The sequence below is a fragment of the Diadema antillarum genome, unplaced genomic scaffold, assembly GCF_040938485.1.
Source record: "Diadema antillarum isolate AM-2024a unplaced genomic scaffold, OU_Dant_1.0 seq00000161_RagTag, whole genome shotgun sequence".
In the NCBI taxonomy this organism is placed as follows: Eukaryota; Metazoa; Echinodermata; class Echinoidea; order Diadematoida; family Diadematidae; genus Diadema; species Diadema antillarum.
This window is the reverse complement of record NW_027271232.1, coordinates 2,274,586-2,296,278: the sequence shown is the minus strand read 5'-3', so window position 1 is coordinate 2,296,278 and position 21,693 is coordinate 2,274,586. Positions and strand designations below refer to the sequence as shown.

The following is a 21,693-nucleotide window of genomic DNA, read 5'->3' as shown; positions in this document are numbered from 1 at the left end:
GATCCCATCTTAAGAGAGTAGGAGGAAATAATATCTAGGTTTCTATTATCGGAAATGATTTGAATGTCAGATCTTTTTTGGAAGTAAAACTGGAGTATCTGGGTCATGAACTAGTTCAGTAACAACATGACATGTTATCCTTTTTCTCTCCGTCAATTGCCCCCCCCCCCCCCCCTTGTCATGCACTACATCACATCTCTGCTGAGCCTAAGTGGTAGTTGTTGAATGCTTGAGTGGGGTTCCTGAATAGAGTAAATTGAAAGTGCTTAATAGCCACAAATTTTTGCCAGCGTTTTTTGCAAGATGAAATTGAATAATCACATAATGTTTTGTCCATGCTCTATTTTTTCAAATTGGATTTTTTTTTTCCATTCCGCTGTTACCTCTTTTGTCAGCTGTAACTGTTTCCTTTACAGACAATAAGATGATTGTTATTAGAGTTCCAGTTTGTTGGTGGATACAATTCAGTTTTATGTACCTAATTTCAGACACGCTTCTGCCCTTTTCAGACAAAATGACTTTGAGTACTTTGAATTATAGCAGATTTTTTCTCTCTTTTTCATGAATAGCAGCATACATGTCATATGAAGTTGAATGGCTCTTAAAAGGATGTACTTCCTTATTTTTGTGTTGATGAATCGGAAATTATCTACCTTTAGGAAATAGCTCCTTTTTCACATGAGCATGATTTATTTGAGTGGCTAATAGCCATTTAACCTACTTTTAGTTTGACGCATAATGATTGTAGGTGCCTTATTTGTTGCTTTTTCGCAGTGATACAAGCATATATATTATCAAAGGAAGCTGCGGATTAGGTTTAGAATAACATTTTAATGCAGTTGGGTCCAAGGTAAGGACCAAATTCTGAAATGTATCTGTGCAAGTTATTATCAACTCATAATGCAGAAGAGAAATACAGTATCAGTGGCAGTTTCTTGCTGTTGATGTTGCTGTGCAGATGTTGAATTACAAAGTGATTGACTGATTCAATACTAGCTGCAGCACAGATGCAGAAAAAGTAATGTGCTTAATGGAGGATGCAGTGATGCTTCATGCATTTGGACATTTTGATGTCAATGTACCACATTTCAAGGTTAAATTTTGAAAGTTATAATCGGTGGAGACCTGTCTGATTTATTTCTTTTTTTACTATGGCATGTGTTGCCTCTGCCAAATGCAATTATTTTTTTTTTCATATGAGACTTACAAATGAATTCAACACTCTTTTCCAAAACAGTTCATATTCCATGCCAAAATTTGCCATCAATCAAACTATTTGATAAGAGGCTATGAAAAGGAAACATTGAGAGGCATATACATGCACATAAGTGCACACATAAAACATATTGATGGTTCTTGTAGAGTGCATTGGTGGACAGATTTGACATATTGTCTCCCTTTATGTTGTTTCTTTGTGCTGTGTTAGGTTGCTCTTTGCTGTACTTCGCTCTTTCCTCCTCACCACCCCCCCCCCCCCATCATTTTTTTTGTATCCCTTTTGTGATGTATTGAGGTTAATAGGCCCAGGAATATGCTGAGAATATGGGGCATGTAATCTAGTTCACTCTTAGCTGGGTAATGTTGTGAACAAACCACACTCAAATATTGATAGATGTTTGTGGGAAGGGATCTGGTGGTTAAGCAGGGAAAAAATGAAAAAAAAAAGAGAAAATGCATTCATTGACACAGAAAGGCAGCTTAAGACAGATAGCTAGTATCTGTGTCCCACTGCTTTTTTCAGCACTGTGTTCCTATACACTCTTGTTCTTCATAGTATCTATTGAAAGGTGTTTTGGTATGTGTACTCTTTACTGGCATGATCTTCTTTTTAATACTTAAAAAAAAAAAATCTGCCTTGATACCCAGTGATAAGTTGAAACTCAGAAAGGATTACTTCTCTATGCATTCTAAAAAAAAAGACTCAAATGAATCCATCTTTTAGTTTATTCCAGGATGGAAAGTTTAGATCCACTTCAGAGCCCACCCTTCTCATTGTTATGAAAGGTTTCTTTGAATGAAACCCGTTTCTCACGTCATCCAGTGGGAAACCTGTCTTTAACCCATTGAGGACCGACTGATTTTCTATAGACACCTGCCCGAGTATTCTTAGGACTCGTCTTCAATGGGTTAATAGTGATATGAGTGTGATAACCATAAACCTGGATATTTTTGTGCTGGTATATCTGCTATTATATTTAGTGTATGCTCACCCATCCTGGTACTGTTGTATCGCCAATCTTTGTAGATGGTGAAATGGGAGATCAAAAAGAAAGGAAAGAAAAGTACAGTTAAAAATATGATACTCTCAACACATTCATGATCACATGCACACAAACACATGAGTCCTCAAATAGCTCTTTTTAGGAATATTTGTTTATTTATTTTGTTTTATTCATGCTATACTGCAAGGCTGGCTTGTTCAGTTTTGTAAAACTACTCTCCAAAGGTGCCATGCAGTAATAACAGACGTCATTCTATGGTGTACATGAAAATACAAAATACATAACAGTAGATATAGGTACACTTGTAACATTGTAAAATACAAACATGGAGAGCAGATTAATGGTAAATAAGTACACTTATATACATGGATATATAGCACTGTTATAAATCAATTCAATCAATAAGGGTTTGCATCATTTTTCAAATCTATAAAGGGATCTACATGTTTGAACATTTACAGGGAGTGTTATGCATCAAACAAACTGGTGTTGACATATATACAAAAAGAATTTCTTTTAAACTTAGTCCTTGGTTTGGGAAAAAATTTATATAACAGAATATATATATATTCCGAGAGCTTTGTTTGAAAGTGCTATGATATCTTTATTTCAGTTACACCAGCGTGAACTCGGTCCAGAGGTCAGTGACTGCTAATCATAATTATGAACTGATATTATAGAGCTCATTGCATGTGTCCCCATTTCCTCTACATCCTACCAGCATAAGTGTTTCTGATTTTGCATTAGAAGAAAAATGAACAATATCATAAAACATATAGATAAGATGTGTTATGAGTGGGTGAGCTTGAATTATAATCAAACCATAATACATTGTGAGAAGATATGCGTGTAGTGTCTTTTTTTTTCAGTAGGAGAAAAAAACAAGAATCACAAGATTGTATTCATCGCTCTCACCTATTTCTTTTTGATTACTTGACCAGGCAGAAGTAGCCCTCTTTTGCCACAGCCACAATCTCTATCACTTTTCAACTCCTGGTGGTGATTTATATCAATTCATCAAGTGTCAAATTCTTATTTTTTTTTTATAGAATAAATAAACACACAGTGACAATGCCAAAGTCATGTTGCATCCCACTGGGGATGATCCATATGTACTCATTGGGGAGGAAGAAACTATTTTTTAAAAGTTCCTATTAAAGTGTTTTTGTGAGCATATAAACCCAAGTCACAAGTATTAATTAGGGTTAAGTAATGGATAATAGTGGAGTAAAGGTTAATCTTGCATTCTTGAATTCAAAGCAGTGACTGCCAACACAATTTACAGATTGTATTTTGAATGATTTTAGAGTCTTCATGTTACAGAGGCTGTGCATTATGCAGCATTTATTTTTCCTTTCCTTTTTTTGTAAGCTAAATGTGCTTGCTCACCATCCGGCAACTGTCGTGCAGTGTTGGTTGTACCTAAAATTGTTCACATTTACATCTTCTTCTTGAAAACAGATGGCTAGATTTTGACCAAACTTTGTAAGAATTAGCAATGGAGAAAGGGGCTCATAGATCGTACAAATGGTGGTAATGCCCCAGGGGCCTGAGGATGGGCCGAAATATCCCAAATTTGCAAATTTTTATGATTTTGTACATTTTTATGTTCATGATAACTGGGAGGGGGGCGGATTTTGAACAGACTTGGTGGGGATCATCAATAGGCATGTCTTCATCAGCCTGAAGTTCAAACTAGCGGGACAGTTTGTGGTCTGGGAAAATGGCTCAATATTGCAATTGTGCATCTTCATCAGCTCAAAACAGCCCACTTGGGGTAATTAGCCCGAAATTTGACGTATGCATACTTTGCATCACTCTTTAGTTCGAAAGTGGATTTCCCTGTGCAAATCCCCTGTATCACCGTATGTACGATACACAACGGACTGGTATGGACACGTGTTTCAGGGCAGTAGGTAGGCCTACACTTGTATCGGAAAAGTAACAAGCTCGATCACTCACGTTCGTCACGTTGATCTCGATCGCATACACAATACATGTAATGAGCTTTCAGGTCTATTTTCTAACATTCTGTTGGCACATTAGTGTGCAAATCATTTCAACGTTGACAGTTTACGGGACACCGTATCCGCGATAAGTAGACAGGGCCTTTGCCGGGAAGCAAAATGAAGGGAACAGTTTGTAACATCTGTTGTTTACGTGCACCAGCCAGTGCTTCCCCGGAATGCATTGGATCAAGAAATTTTGGGGCTGATGGAGACACACAGGAACGAGCCCAAGATTTTAAGGAAAATTTTCCCCATCAAATGGCGTGCTACGTGTATTTGCGTCTTCACTACACAAATAGCGCGCTATTTTGACATCGGGCTAGTTTCATAACCGCAAAATAGCAGGCTATATTTATTGTGCTTTACTCTCCACAAAATAGAATGACTTTGTTTCCATTTTTAACATTGATTTGATCTTCAGTTTCAGCATAATTTTTAGTTCATAAGTGACTTTGGGATACAAATTTGAGTCATTTGCATTTTTATTAAATAACATTTTTTATATGGGAAGATTTTTTTAAGTGAGCTAAATTGATGTCAAGGCATGGGTTCAGAATACAAATATCAGAAGGATCAGAAAAATCTGCCAGAAAAAAAGAAGAAAGAAATAAAGTTGTGACGTAGATAGGAACATTTTTAGCTGCTAAGTGCTTTCAGAATATTGCCCCTGGTAACCAGGCCTGCATCAGTTCATGGATAACCATCTGCCTTGATTTTCCCTATGCAGTCACTAAAGTTTCTCCTGGTATGAACTGTACATGGCTTCATGTTTGGGATAAAGAAAAGATCAGAAAATGGATAGACAAAAAACACATTGCAGCCCAAAAGTCTGACTATCTCCACCTTCTTGTCGCTTTCAAGCTTGTTTCCTGACCTACAGTTGATCTCTAAAATCTGACTGCTATCATCACACAATACTGTGTGACAGTATGAAGACCAGGATGGTATGTTATAACCAACCAAATCTGCTGTGGAATCAGGAAGCTTTTGAAAATGAAAAATGTAAATGAAAACATATAACATTATGTTCAATGATATGCAACTTTCTTAAAACAATGCCAAAAATCATTGACGAGCATAAAATCAGAAACTTTCAAATGAGTTAAATATGTCAGCAAATGTAATGGTCCCTGAAGAATTTTATCCTGGTATTACAGCTAATTTGCTCTGTCCAAATATAAATCTTGTCAAGGGTAGCAACAAGGTAGGAGACTTGGCACTTCACACACATACATTCACACTCACTCTCAAGATTTTTTTTTCCTTCCTTCCAACATGCTAAAATTTCAAGTTGTAGACAACCTTGCAGTTCTATCATTAAAATTTTGCAGTGCACCTTATAATCATTTCTCTGATGATTTGGAAAGAATGTTAATTCATGTGCAGAAAGTATTTATTCCTCAATTCCATCACTTGTTCATTGATAAAACTTTAGCACATACTGAATTGAATTTATTTCTGATACATGTACTTCATAAGAAAAACAATGCATACCACTGAACAAAAAGAAGAAATGAAACTGCAGTTCCAAACTGATTATAAGAATAGATGCAATGATGCATGAAGAGGTAAACAACACACCAGATATATTTAGATAAATGATGGAGCCGAAGCTATACCTGTCCATAATAGATAAAACTGAAATATGTTTTAACCAAATAAATGTAATGTTTTCTCATCCCTGCAGAGATGGGTGAGGGGTAGGAGCTATAAGATGTACCTGTATCTCTTTGTAATTATGAGCTTCTGAAATGATAGTACCATTTTCAATTTAATGATGTTTTTCAGGGATGAAGAAGTTGATAAAAAAGTATGGTGTAGGAAAGTGTGCATGGAAATTTGCTTTGATCAGTTGACCTGGGAGCACAATCGAACAAAAGATAGAGGCATTGTGTGTGAAGAGGAAGCAAGCTGTGCTTGATGGGGGTTGAGATGGGGGAACACATTCCTGGAAGCATTCTACCACAGTAATGAAACCATCCTTGACCCATAGCTGTGGTGTGGTCAAGGGACCCTTGGAGTGAGTAACAAGTGTGCCCCCATATGCCCAATGTCTACACTACTGTATACTAGTACAACATTGTTCTTTATCCATCTTTTTCTTTTGAAGTCAAAATATGCGTGCCCTCTTAAAGCAAGCCACTACCCCTCTGTTTTTGTCATTCTAATATGCAGAATAGCGGGGTCAATCTTCTGAGAAAGTTGGGAGTATTTCTGTTGGTGTGCATTTTTTTGTTTTGTCTAGCCATCAGTCATGCTCGTATGCCTCTCACATCTGTTAACCAGTGAAAGAGAGAGGTCAGGCCCACACTGATTTCTATGTGGTCAGTGGTGGTATGAATGGACAATTGGCCAGTTGTAAGAGAATTGGTTTTCAGGCATTTGTAGTTTGATAGAAAGTAATTTTATAATTGCCAGGAAAGAAGTAATTTGTTTCCTCAGAAAAGCTGTAAATGGTACTTGAAAGCCTTTTAAACTTATTTCTGCTGCTATGTAATCGTATACTAGGTTTGTGTTGAAAGTTCCAGCCCTTTAAGTTGAAAACATATGCAGGAATTGGCCTATTGAAGCATAATTGCAACTCAAGTGAACCCTTTCTGTGCTTTGTTCACAGATTGCCATATGCACACTGGGGTATGTGCTTTCTTAGGCAATTGGCACAGATGTCTGGAAATTAATAATCAATAAATTTATATATGAGATATCACATTTGTATTTAACCCTTGTAATCCCCATTGTATCACCATGTCTTTCCTGTTTGACTGAGGCACATTGCTACTCCTGAATGGGTTTGCTAATCTACAACTACATGTAGGCCTATATCAAGCTTGGACAAACTACTAAATGCTGAAGACGACATTTGGCTGGTTTAAGCTTAAGTGTCTGTGCACATAAAGGGTTGATTTATCAACAGCAGACAAATTCACCATAAGTGATCAAAGTGCTCAAATGCTTCCTTGACATTACAGATGCAAGGCAAATTTATCAAAGCTTGTATGTATTTGTACTTTTCTTTTTAATTTCTTCAAAGACATTCCGATTTACCCAGCTGTTTGTGTGTAATGAGATGGTGCTCTTTGAAAAACATGAGGACTTGTTTAAAAAAAATGATTATGATATGAAAATAAAACTACATAAGATAGTTAAACAGCTGAGAGAGTGAGTTGCATATAGGCTTGAACATTTGACATGCTAAAAAAGTGCAAGTAGCATACAGTATAAAACAACCTGCCTTGAACCAACAAAATATCTGTACATATATGAAAAATAAAAATTGATATTCTGTGTGATAAAAGCAATGCTCTGTAGCTGCTAATGCATCTCAATATGAGGTAACTCGAACTACATTAACATTTAGATCAAGTTTATTGCCGTCAAATACATTTATAGTGAGGTTGAGACTAGAAATACTGGAAATAAAGTACAATAGTACAAACGAACCCTGTTATGACAAACACAGATACAACAAAATGTCATTAATTGCAAGAAGATTTTCCTAGCACAAATTTTTGACACACACACATACAGTTCGTCAGCTGAGAATGAGAAGGGCGTTAAGGTGTCTTGAACACTATGGCTTTAGAGGCAATTTAACGCCCTTAGACCATTCTCAGCCAACATACTGTAATAGCACAATTCACTTAATAAAGCAAGGTAATTTTGAAAAATATGTATTTTTTTTCTTAGTGCCAGAGGATTTTACTGCTAAGTGTCACTGTTTCTCTCATTTGTTTGTCCATTGCAAGAAGATTGAAAGGGGGGGGGGGGGGGGGGGAATGCTCAACTTCCCTTAAATATACTGTAAAGATCCTGTTTTATCTTTGGGAACAGTGATTTAAAAGATATTCAAGATATCGCATTTGATGTATATGTGTAGGTCTGTTGCATCACAAAACATCCTACCGTATTAAGTTTTTGCAATAAAGCCTAAAATATAAGGAGATATCAGTATTTTTCTCATTAAACCATAACTGTAGACGGTTTAGTCTGGAAACATTTTATTATAACTATTGTTCATATTTTGTGTATCTAACAATACTTAACATCTATTATACGGATTCAAATCTTTACAGTGGTTGTTTCTATCCCAAACTCACATTGTAGAACTAATGCAGGGTTTTTGTTTCATCTGCAAATGGTAAATTAAAATGTATGCCTTTAAGGATATACAATCAGACGCACAGCTTGTACACATTACAAGTACCTGCACGTAATCATGTGGCGCACATTGCAGCTATCATGTGCACAGTGGAGAGGTACTAATCATTGTGCAGTGTACATAAGTTTTGCATCTGCAGTAAGCAGTACAGGCCTATATATACAGCATACTATCTACTGATATATGCGTGAGGTGGAAGAAGGGGGTTTGTAGGCTATGACCAGTGGATATTTCCACTATCATATTGAAGGAAGGAAAGAAGGGCCAGAGTTTGTCATCAAAACTTTCTATTCCCTCCCCTCCCCCTCCCATCTCTCTTGACATGATGTTTGCACTTTGCAGACCCACAAAATGAATATTCATACAAAATAGTCAGGTGGTGGAGAACTCTTCCACTCCCCCCCCCCCCCCCCCCCCTTGTGAGTTTTCTGCCACCTGCAAGTGAGGTTTAATGTGTCGAGACCATCTGTAGTTCTACATGTGTGTATTATGGAATTTTGTTTTGTTGCAGAGCCAAATACAATGTAGGCCTATCTTGTGATAACAGGGTATGCCTGTATTTCAGTTGTGCAATTCTCATATGTATATTATGTTAACTCCTACCTCAAAATGCTAGTTTTCATGGCCTGAATTACTGTGAGATAATCTTTGTGAGACAACAAGTTTCCCCACATTCAGAAAAAAAAAAAATGAAAAAGGTACAGATATTTTTGTGATATGATCTAAACAACTATTTTTTCAGCACTTCAGTAATATACAAAATACTGAGAGAATCATAGAATGAACGGCACTTTACAGCGAAGCATCAGAATTACTGTGTACATACTGATCATTTTAATGGAAGAATTACACAAGTTCTTGGAATATTGAGAGTGATTGAATTGTCCTCTTACATTGTATGCCCCAATCACCTGAGACTTGTTCTGCAGTCACTATCTTTTCTTTGCTTCTATTATGTCAGTGGTCACAGGTGGTAGCTTTCATTTTGGTAGAAGTACATGACATGAATTTCAAAATGGATACTCATACCAAAAACAAGAAGAAAAATACTTGATACAGTAATGTAACATTTTCAGTGGAAACCCACCATCCCTGATGATTTCAGAAGTAGTTGAAAACCCACCAGTACTCCAGGAAGAAAGTTTTCCTTCTATCATCAAATTAACCGGTCGTTTTCATCTCTAACTTCAATTGTAACTGTTATGTTGAATTCCATGGCCTTTAAAAAAAAAATCATGTAGAAGCACACATGTGAAAGTTAGACTGGGTAAACTTACTGAGCAAAACTTGTTTCCTGCTCCCTTTACCCGCAAACATAGACTGCATACATGAAGGGGCTTTCCACAGACTCAAGACTATCACTCCCACTTTGATTTGATACATTTTTCCTTGTCTTTTTTTAAAGTCATTTCACTTTTGTGTCATCCTAGGGCTTCTTCAGGAGAACTGTCCAGCACAATCTAGCCTACCGACCCTGCCCCAATGGAGGAAAGTGTGTCATCCAACGGAAGAATAGGAACCAGTGCCAGTCCTGCAGGCTTAGGAAGTGCATTGTCATGGGAATGTCCAAGAATGGTTAGTGTTGTCATTGACTCAAGAAATTAATTTTAGCTGAAAATAGAACCAGTGAAGCATATGTCAGTATGTCAGTATTTTAGGTTTCCCTGTGTTTTTGCAATGATGCATGTCTGATTTTGAATAAGAATGATATCTAGGAATGAAAATTTCAACTGCAATATTTGTTAGAATCATGATTCTTTTCATTCTTTTGTTTATACTAGCTGTGCGGTTTGGAAGGATGTCTAAGCGAGAAAAGATGAAGCTCACACAAGTCATGAAGGAAATTGCAAATAAGACTGAAGATGGTACTGGTCGAGATGAAAAGCCGCTTGACCTGAGCCGACCCCCAAGCCAAGAAGCAATGGTCACCAGTGATGATGCAATTGCAGCTGCCAAAACTCACCAAAGTGCAATATCTGAGCTCCTCCTGGATAGTGGGGACCTGAAGGACAGGAGACAGGGACTCAATGAAAGTAGTGATGGCTTGCACAACATCCCTCCCAAATGGTCTGTTTCCAAAGTTAGCCTATCCAACGTGTCTGGCATCACTCATGATGGATGGATGGAATGTAATGGAAGGAATGGTTTCAGGAATAGTGTGCAAGATGCTCAGGTAGTTGAGAAAAAGCCAGGAATACATGACCTGCTATTGACACAATACTGTAGTGGACAGATGAATGGATATTTACCGAGCAATGGATTAAATAAGTTTCATAATGGAATGGTTAGTAACAACATTAAACTTGAGCAGGATTTACCAAGTGACTATAAAAGTATGAGAATTAACAACACTAACATACCGCAGCATGCAGACTTGCATGAGAGATCACCATTTTTTGTCAAAAAAGAAGAACCTACTGCCCATCACATACAAAATGCCCCCCACTCTGGACCAGAAGAGAAGCAATATCTCCTGCCACGACGCAAACAAATTGCACGACTCCATCATGAGGAAGAAGCAAGAAAGATTAATAAAAAGAAGAGTACTGTGATAAATGGACATCTCATGAGTTCCATTGACTCGAACCACTCAAACCATGTGACACAAGCCCTCCAAAGTACCACCCATACCCCATCAGCTACCCAAACATCGTCATCAAATAATTGGTACAGGTATAATGTGCCCCACAGTCTAGACACTGCTTCTGTGGAATCTAAGACTTTCTGTGAATTCAAGAGTGGATGCCACCACTCCAGAAGGCAGACAGCAGTGGAGACGAGGCAGAATGGAAGGACGTTCAGTGACAGAGTGTCAGACCAGCGGCAGTCATCAGACAGTGCTGTGCCTCATCCCAAGCAACAGCTCACTCTGCCAAAGGAGCCAGCCAATGGGCAGCATCCACATATGCTTCACCTTTTGCAAGGCATGGGATTGGTGGATTCACTGAGTAAGGCCTACTGTACTGAAATTGATGCCCAGTTTGCCAGCCTAGAGGAGATTCTGTTGGTAGCCATCAGAAAACACCTCCGATCAAGCAAGCCTGCAAGATGGGTAGGTGAAAAGGTTACAGTTCATTATTGCGAAGGTTCATTAATCCAAAAATGAAATAAGGTGTGCCATTACGAGGTTCATTCATCAGAACACGAAATAAGGTTCGTAATTCTGAAGGTTTATTTAATACAGTTGAACCTCTCGTATCCGGAAAAGTCGGGACCGGGGCTCATCCGGATAAGGGATTTGGCCGGATACGGGAGACTCAATGCTTTATACATGTACATATACATACACATGTACTGATGTAGCCCATTGTAGTACCACATGTAGTAATCTGTATACTGCAACCTTTTCATTGTTACACTCAGTAACAGACCCCAAAATAGAGGTTCGTGTTTGCAAGAATGAAATCATTTTCTTTTATAAATTCTTGGGATGATTTACCTAAATAATTATTAAGAAATGTATCAAGTATATGTAATTCATTGTGTTTGTGTAGGAGATCTCAAGGAGTTGGGAATCCCCCTTTCCTCCCGTAATCATAAAAAAAAAATCACGGCGATATTGCGTCCGTATAATAGAGAGATCCGGATAAAGGGAGGCCGGATAAGAGAGGTTCAACTGTATAAGTACACACTGTCTTGACATTTTTGGATCAACAAATCTTATTTCATTTTCGGATTAACAAATCTTATTTCATTTTCAGAATGACAAAACTTTGGAATAACACACCTTAGGAATAACACCACAAATGCTTGGATTAACAAACCCTTTTTCATTTTCCGGATTAACTAACCCATATGTATAGGGAATTTAACTAACTCATATGTATGAGGAATTTGTGTATTTTGGAATGACGAACCTTCGAAATAATGAACCTTGTTTCATCTTTGGATTAATGAACCTTTAATGGTGAACATCACAGGGTAATACTGATTGAAGGATTAATGGTAAATATCAGATTTTCTGATTTGGACGGAAGCCGTACAGATCTGAGAACCAAGCACCAAAAGTGAAAGTTCATTGAGCAGACTTTTTAACTTTTCTGTGGATACACTGTACCTTGGCCTGTGGAAGCCCATAGAGAGGACCCAGTGTAAAAATGAAAATACTTCCAAGTTTCCAAAACTACTAGAGCCAAGCTGATATGGTGTGTTAATTGGTCACTAGGTCGGGAAGGTAAACAGTTGGCCAGAGCCATTGACAAAAATCTGGTTTAACATTTGTAAACGATAACTGAAAAATACAATATTCCTTACCCTTATTTTGAATGCTCAATTCTCAAATTTAAAAAAATATTTATATATTCTCTAGGAAAATACAGTGTATATTGAAAGTTTGGAGTGTGATTACTTTCTCACAGGTAAAGATTCATGGATACAAATATTTAGGTATTAAAAAGATGATGATACTGAACTTCACTCAGCAGGTCACTGAGCTATCAAAGCCAGGTGGAATTCCTCAGGAGATATCTGCTGATGACAAGGACAGTGCCTTCTGTGACCGTTTTGCTCCCATCATCAGTCGTATCGTTAGCTTTGCCAAGGCCGTGGAAGGGTTTGAAGACATTCCTCATGAAGATCAGGTTGGTTGCAGATTGGGTATGAAACACATGGTACCATAGACTATCAGGAATTCAATTCAATATGCAGTCAATTTCAATGTTTTGAATAAAGAATGAGAACTTTGTGACCTTGCATCACAAAAGTCACTAATTAGTCGTTGATGGAACAATTTTACCATTACTGGTGGAGTGAAAGTATGCATTTTGGGTCATGAAAACCCTTTAAGAACTTTTCAAACAATCAATGATAGAGGTGATATTTTTAGAAAGTCCTTGATGGAACATATTAAAGGAGTATACCAAGTTTCAAATATCCTGATAGTGCCATGATAGTGCTTGCTATCAAAGGGATGGTATAGTATCGGTGGGGATGAGGATTGGGCTTTTTACTTTTTGCGAGATACCAAGAAACCACTTAATAGTACAGAGCATACCACTCTAAGAGTAATTCAAAGTTTATTTGATGAAAATTTGTTTTGGAATAAATGAGACTTTCAAAAACAAAGTAAAACATAGCAGTCATAATGAAAGGTGAATCCCACCTTTTATTACCTTTTATTATGCATTGCTCTATTTTAGATATCTCAGTCTTTTCAAAACCAATTTTCATCAAATAAATGTTGAATTCCTCTTGGAATGACATGCTCTTTCATATATCATAACTATACGATCCCTTTAAGGCATTGCCAAATTCTGTTTTGGTGTGCACACAATTAATAGTGACTTGAGGCAGTTCAATTAATCCTGAAATACAAAATTCCTGTTTCTCAAAACTCAAGCTCCTAGAGTTTGAGTTCCTTAATGCTTATTTCAGTTGGATAAGAAATATCCACTGGAGGAGTTCTAAAGCTGAGAATCTCTTCTTTCATAACTTGATCTTAATGAAAAATGCTATTTACAGACTTTTTATGGTTTTATGATGCCAGGTCATATTTTAGGCATCCGTACACCTGCCAAATGTCTTAGTGTAGAAAAATACTGGTACAAAATGATGATGTTCACATTTATAGGCTGATTTTACCTCTAACATTTGTAGAACTATTCCAGATGTAAACCATGTTTTGGATGCAAGATAGAACTCACTGTTGCTTTTATCTTCTTAAGGGTTGATTTCATGGAGCACATGAACGATTTTCAAAAAATGCAAATGTTGCAAAATTGACAAAATCTGACATTTGTATTTCAGTCTGCAAAAGATCACCAAACCAGCAGTGGTTTGGAAGCGTCAACTGCTTGTGGTTGTAGTTTTTAGTTCACCAGTAATTTCACTAAATTTTTACATTTCGTTCGAACGTTTTCCTCCCACTGGGTCTTGATTGGCTCATGATTTGCTCTTGAAAGCCTCATCATATGCGCGCGACCTACGCAAGATGTGCGCAATATTTGCAAAATCTTTGTGAAACCCCAAACAGGTCCCAACAGTTATCGAGAGAATGTCTCACATTTGTTTGGCAAAATCCCTGACACAACTGCGGACTGTTCGCTTACTTTTTGGAACATTCTCATGAAAGTTTGCTGCATGTTTGGGGGGCAAATCTGCATTACATGATGTCTGACCTCTATAAAGCACATGGCCAAGGATTCTGACTTTGTGTCTGAGGTTTTTTGACTGCATTGTCAGAATGCAATTTGGAGAAAAGTTTTGAATGTTAGACTTTGTCATTTTTCGACATTCACTTCCTTCGCAAATCATTTGCGTGCTCAGCAAAACCAGCCTTTTATGAGACGCAAGTATAGTTTTGAACATGTTTGAAAATCAGGTCAAAGAAAAAAACTTAATATCTGTATTTTCATTATTCTCATATGAATGTGGATTTAACTGCTCATTCAGGAATAGTATCTCAAATCAGGCAAATATGTAAGAATATGGCTTGACTGGAAGGGAATCCATTTATTCTACTTTGACAGAGACATCAGTTTGAAATGTTCCGTTCATATTGTATTTTTCCTCATGGAAATTCAGTAGTTCAGCAGAAGGTGACAGTTGAGTCAGTTTTAAAGGAAATATTTAAAGGTCATTCAACAAACAGAAATCAGATTATAATACAGATACTACACATCAGGCTTGGGGATCAGGTTCTACTGATATTTGTGTCATGTTATCTGTGTATGCCAATATCCAGCATCAGGTGTTCTATGTTTTTTGTTTTTTGTTTTTTATTCATCAGTGATTCTGCATAAATTGTTAGGGTTCAAAAGGCTAAATTGTCTGTTTGCTGTTTAGTCACATCCTTTAACTCTGAAATGATAACTTCCTTCTTTACCAAAGTTGTACAAGTTCTGTTACATTGGTTTACTATAGTATTATTTCTTTGTTCTACATTTGCTGTGAAATATATTGCAGGAGAAGAGACATAGCAGGAAATTTTTTTTTAATCCCATGTGACTCTGTAATTAATTTGAGGAATTTGTTTTCCAGCTGACACTCCTGAAAGCCGGATGCTTTGAGGTCCTTCTTCTCCAACTCAGCCAGATTTTGGACCCTGAGAGTGACCGTGTTACATTTTCAAATCAAGAGCAATACCCCAAAAACCTCCTCGAGAACTCAGGTTGGTAGACTTGAGTAAAAACATCATAACATGAAAGTATATATTGCACTATTGCCTTAGGCAACTTTCTGCGCCTCCACAATAAAGGATGGCTAAGACATTTTGTCTTTTAGTTATTCATCTGTTTGTCTGTCCTTCTATTTGTCCATCCATCTTTCCTCGATCTCACTCGTACAATTTGATTTTGCTTCTTCTGCACTGGATGTAGATGCACTGTATACATAATTAGATATTAGGTAAAATCCTTATAGGTAAGAAGTCATTGAATTTTGGTTAAAAAAGGGCAGCATTCTGTGGATTAGAAAGAAATGTGGGTAGACTTAAGTCAGTCTTATGATTTGATACTGGTCAACAGTCACAGTCAAATTTCACAATACTTCATTGTAATTCCAGCCATTACTAAGCATCCATTGTCCAGTGGTATTATAATTTGGCAGACAGCAGATAAAGAAGTAAACAGTTGTTTGGGATATTACTATGTTATAAGCTAAAATTAAAGGTCAGTGTCAAAGGTCAGAGAGTCTGGTCACTTTCAAATTTGTTTAGGTTGCAGATGTCCTTTGGAAGTATAGATATGCTGGAAAGGGTATAAAGGAAAAGATATTACTTGTATGAACATGAAAGTGGTGCTGGGTCAAAGTCAAAGGTCTCTGTGGTTAAGTTAAAAATGTCAATTCCAGCCATGACATCAGTTACAAAAGTCTCAGTAGAAAGAAGTACACATATTTCTGTGGGAGAAAAGAAAACAGAAATTAACAGTGCATCCTTGTAGTCAATTATCTAGGTCAGTGCACTTTGACTACGTGTAAATGTGAATACAGGGCTGAACTTTATGCAGTACATAGTGAAAGTGTGAGAAAACTGAGGCATCCCATTCCACTATGCACTGCAGTCAAATTGCTCTCGTATAATCTGTAGTTTCTTTTAATCAAGTACACATTTTGTCATGTGCCTTGTCAATGCAATTGTATCTACAACCTTCAAGTTTATTTGTACTTATGTTGCTGAAAACTCTTATCCCATATCAATTATCCAAGTAAATATGTGTACATATATGCATTTGTGTATTATACATTCATATTTGTGTGTTTGTGCACATTTATATGTGTTTTTGTCTGTCCATTTAAGCATGTACATTGATTCTGCTCGAAGATTCCACTAACTTTCAAGAATACGAGCCTATGCACCAAACAAAAAGTCCCAATGCCCTATTTTTGCATTAATCCGTCTGATCTTTCGCATGTTTTTCATATCTTCATTTTGTTAGTTTTTTTTTTTTCTGGTAGTGCTTTTTAGTCCCATTTGTCTGTGTGCGTTATTCTTCCAGGGCTCTGCTGTTAATCCCGTCACAGTTGACTTTTGTGCAAAAGGGCTGGCAAAACAGGGTTTTAGATATCTATTTAAGGCACAGTCATTGAAATTCTTATTCAGGGTAGGAGAATAATTGATCCACGCATGTTGTTATGAAACATATGTGTAAACGGATGATTGCACAAACAGTTACAAAGACTCTAACCAGTCATGTTTATAGTATTAAAAAAAATATATTATTTATAATCTGAAAATGGTAATAAAAAAATCAAATTAAAAATGGTGCAAAGTAACAGGAAATGAAAAAGAACCAGCTGATAACCTGTGTCTAATTTGTGATATGGAATTCTTTCTCTAATGTTGACATTGAGAAAATATTTCATCATTGAATGATTGATCATTTTCTAAACCCTCAATGTCCAGAGATTTTGTTTTCTACCAGGAAATATGTGTTTATCTTGTACAAGAGCAAGATATGTAGAAACATGAACACTGTTTGTAACTTAAAAAATTAAGTCTACCTCTGACTGTGCTTTTCATGATTGCTTCAAACAGATGTAGGTGATCTCGTCACAGCCCTTGCTAAGGTTGCCTTGCAACTCAACCAACTCAACTTATCCTTGCCTGAGAGGGCGCTGTTACAGGCATCTGTGCTGGTTGCATTTGGTAAGTCTGCTGGTGTTTTGCAGGGATATGATACAGACTTATGTGCAGTGTAACTCACTGTCTAGTGCTTGTTGTGTAAACTTTCTTCATTCTAACCATCTTGACAAGGCAAAAAAGGTAGATTTCAGCTACCAAGGAAACCAAACCAGAGGTTGTTCAGGTGGAAACACTGACCCTACAAGCCCATGAATATCATTTTGGGTAGAAAGCATCTGCAATTTTAAAAAGCTTCAAATTATTTCTCTAATAAGCAGCATTTCGTTGCTGGTATGGATTTCTTTTGGCTTAAACTAGTACCTTTTGGGATATCTCTCAATTCATGATCACAATGTTATTTCAGCTAATACTTTGCACGTAAGTTATTTAAGTCTCGCCTGTGATGTGCCACAAAAGAAGGCTACAAGCGTTCATCTTCTCTTATATATGCTCTTATGGAGGTGTATGCATTTTAAGTTCATATATGATAGTTGCATGGTCAAATGTATGTTATGTGTTTACTAACCAAGTCATTTTAAACTAGAAAGATCCATTTCTACTTGCAGACCCCACCTCAGCCAAAACATTGCTTAAAGAGGCATTCCAGATGATTTTCATAATTTCACATCATGTAGTACATAAATCAACAGCTCCAAGTATAGATTTGTGGAATTTATTGTGGTTCTTGAGCAGAGAAACAATACTTTGAAAAACCTGAAATAAATTACACTGAACAAGGATGATGACACTGGAGGGTTACATATTTCAGAAATGTAGTAGTGTAATTCTATTACAATACCGCTTGCTTGCGAGTTCACCTGTATATAATCTATCCATGCCTTCTTCTTTTGTTCTGCTTCCTTGAGCCCCAACTCACGCATTCTTATGGTGACCCTGCCATGTCATCATCCTTGTTCATGGCAATTTGTTATAAAGTTCGAAAATATTCTTATTCTTTATCCCAATTATCATAAATTCTGAAACTGTCCTCAGTATAAGTAGTTTATCAATGTTCAAATGTAACAATCTGACAATCATCCGGAGGTCTCCTTAAACACATACAGGCTACAATCTTTAATCTCCTTCATATTTCTTGCCTCCTCTATTAGATCGCAAAGGAATCCAAAATGTGGATGCTGTGAGGAGTCTTCAGACACACCTCTTGGAGGTCCTAGAGAACTTTCTCTATGCTACCCATGCCCCGGACAACCTAGTGTTCCACAAGTGTCTGCAGGTAGTAGTTGATCTACGTGTCCTCAACCACAAGTATTCTGAGAAGCTGCTGGCCCATCAAAAGGATTAGTATTACTAGGGATGCCAATGTTCAGAGGTTTTCATGTCCTGGAGCAAAAGGAACACACTAAGGATTGAACAGTTGGAGGAACCAGATGTGTCTCGATTCCTTTGAATATTTCAGGCATCTTCTGGTTACCCGACTAATAACTCACCTAATTGTCATTGATATGCCATAATGTCTACTGATATGATGTAATTACTGCACAAATTAAACCAGATTATTAATCTTACAAATACGCATTTCATGAGTAAACTGCCTAAGGCATTATTGCATTGATGTCTACTACCTTGTTGTGTGGAGAAATAAGGTCAGTGCTAGACAGAATAAAACAATTACTATTTTCAATTGTTGCATCTCATCATGTAAGAAGAACAAACAGATCCTGTTTTATGAAGAACGAATGATTGACACGATTATAAACAGTTTAAAAGTAGTCATTAGCCTCTAATAATCATGCAGTTGATCATTGTGCCTGTGATACTCCAGTTGCAATCAACATTTCTTGAACAGTGCAATGTTTTGAACTTCATTCATTTATGCACAAAAAAAAATTAGTGGAGCACCATTTTATGCTGGAATATAATCTATTCAGAGAAATGCATGAGAAGGAGTGGTTTATCAAAAGATGTACGGAAGTGTGTGTTCATCGAATATATGCCAGGTTTTTTGATTGAGAAAACTAGCAAACATTGGCATCTATCTGTCTTGGAAGGCAACAATGTTGTGCCTGGTGTGGCCAATCTGTTATTGATTTGCTTCACCAAGCAGGCCAATCCTCAAGCAACCATCCAATCCTCAAGCACCAGGCCCTGTTGCTGGTGCTGCAGGTGACATCAGGGTCTTGGTTTCTTGGGCTCACTCAGCTTGCTGGTGTCACTATAACCACATTTCCTCCCACCTGGCCTCTATCTATCTCTCCCCAGCCAGGGTCCCTGTTCTAGTGAGGACTTGTTGTTTTGAAACAGGAATGATGACATTCAGTGCTTCTGGTAGATAAGTGATATTTCAATGAGTTCTGCAACATTTTGGTATCATAGGGCTCACCTTCTAGCCAGAGTCAGTTTGAACAAAGCTGCAGCTAATAGTGATAAATGCACATAGTTAGATATTCTTCTTTGTCAGTTTGTTTCTAGTGGAGTATGCATCCCAGTTGCACATACATACAATGTATGTGTCGAAAGATACATGGAAAATGAAAAAGGTATTCAGTGTTTGTGATAAAGTTTGTTTGAGTCTGTTGCCTGATTGCCTTATACTTTAAAAGTGATTTCTTAATCAAGCCTCTGTATTCCGGGAGTCTAGATTGTACATGTCAAGCCAATCAAGAACATTCCAGGTTGGTGTTGTCATATTTGACTGGTGTCAGGTCTTGCAGTAGTCACAAAGATACTGTGGCTTCTCTTCAGGAATGTGAAGGTATCTTGGTCTAGTGGGTTGCAAACTATGGTTTCAATCAATAAGGTTCTAGGTTCAAGCCTTCCAGTAGCACTGGTGTACATGATCACAGCACTTCATCCAAACTCCCCTCTTGGCAGGTGTGTAAATTGGTACCTGGTAGGAGAGTGAATGTCATTGTATTTGGATTAGTCTGTGTAGGCTTGAGAGTAGCAGCTTAACTGGGATGTTCTGTTGGCCTGTAAATTTACTGTAGAACTGTCAGGTGGTGCCAAAGTTGGAGTTCCATAATGATAATACTACCTAATGTGTGCTTCTGTAGTGTGCATTTATCAGTCCATGTCAGTAGGCATACAGTGACTACAACAATGCAAATTCAACTATAATTGGTGTGTACAGAGTACATTGACATGAGAGAATGCCTTCTTTGGGACATGCAGTTTGATGAGTTACATAGTGTGAGAAAAGTGTGATGATTGGACCTTAAAGAATTCCACATCATCCTGCAAATGTAAGGGATAGGCATTATGTCCATGGATAGGACTGATGCCACTGCAAGAAAAAGGTTGCAGAAGAATTGTCATGAAAGTCATATACTGGTAGATATACAAGCATTTATAAGCCTTTTTGGTGTAGGAAGTCATACATGCCTGCATGTAAAGAATGTCGAAGTGTCAAGGAAAGTTTACTCTTTATGCCTGCTGTAATTCATGCTTGTAACTTCTGTAAAGTAAAACAGTATGAATATAAATGCAACTCATGAGGAGGAATAAAAAAATTAGTGCAACCTTGTGTCATTGCCATGATATCTCTAACTAGCAAAACATTACACTTTTGTCTCTACATGACACCAAGACAAATACTAGCATGATTTGATTTTTCACTTTCGTTAGGTCACATCATTTGAAAGGTGAATGCTGCTGAACATCAAGGTTTTTCTGTCATGTGTTACCTTGTGGGATTATATATAGCTATTACTCACGTAACATGCTGAATGATTTTTCCAAATGCTGCCCTCACTTGTGCTTCTCATTTAAACATCTTGCAATCAATGAAAGGACCAGGTATTTAGTAGCTCCATATTGAGAGTGCCAATGTGTTTTTATTCTTTGTGTATTTACTTCCTGTCAGCACAGTGTAAATATGAATCTGAACAACAAGAAAAATTGTGCTGTGTGATATTAATATATCATGATGCTTGGTCTCTCCCTCTACCCTTTTAAATCATATATATCTTTTCATGAAAAGAATAGTTTTCCAGTCTGCTGCACAGCTCAAGGCTTTACTTCAAAGTAATGAAATTCTTGCATTAATTTGCTTTTGTTGTTACTGATTGACAAATGGCACTTTACACTGATGTAGGGCAATGTGTCAATCGGTTGCAAAGGCTTTTCTTGTGTCAAGCCAGTGTGGCGTATACATTGAAAGTACGCTATCTGTTATCCCATTGTGTCTTACTTCCATTATCACTAAGTAATACCATCACTGCACTGAATTCATCTTAGTAGAATCAAACACAAATAATTGCAACGTACGGTTGATTTGTCATT

General features: G+C 37.2%; 1 protein-coding gene across 1 annotated transcript in view; it reads left to right on the top strand.

The window, feature by feature from the left end:
• The window catches only part of LOC139727990 (nuclear receptor subfamily 1 group D member 2-like), a 52,013-nt gene extending 33,259 nt beyond the window's left edge, over positions 1-18,754 (top strand). Inside the window, exons 3-9 of the mRNA XM_071638959.1 lie at positions 9,821-9,965; positions 10,172-11,476; positions 12,221-12,226; positions 12,837-12,970; positions 15,369-15,498; positions 17,365-17,475; positions 18,561-18,754. Coding sequence (XP_071495060.1) covers positions 9,821-9,965; positions 10,172-11,476; positions 12,221-12,226; positions 12,837-12,970; positions 15,369-15,498; positions 17,365-17,475; positions 18,561-18,754 — 2,025 coding nt within the window. The remainder of the gene's footprint in view (positions 1-9,820; positions 9,966-10,171; positions 11,477-12,220; positions 12,227-12,836; positions 12,971-15,368; positions 15,499-17,364; positions 17,476-18,560) is intronic.
• The last annotated feature ends 2,939 nt before the right edge of the window (positions 18,755-21,693 follow it).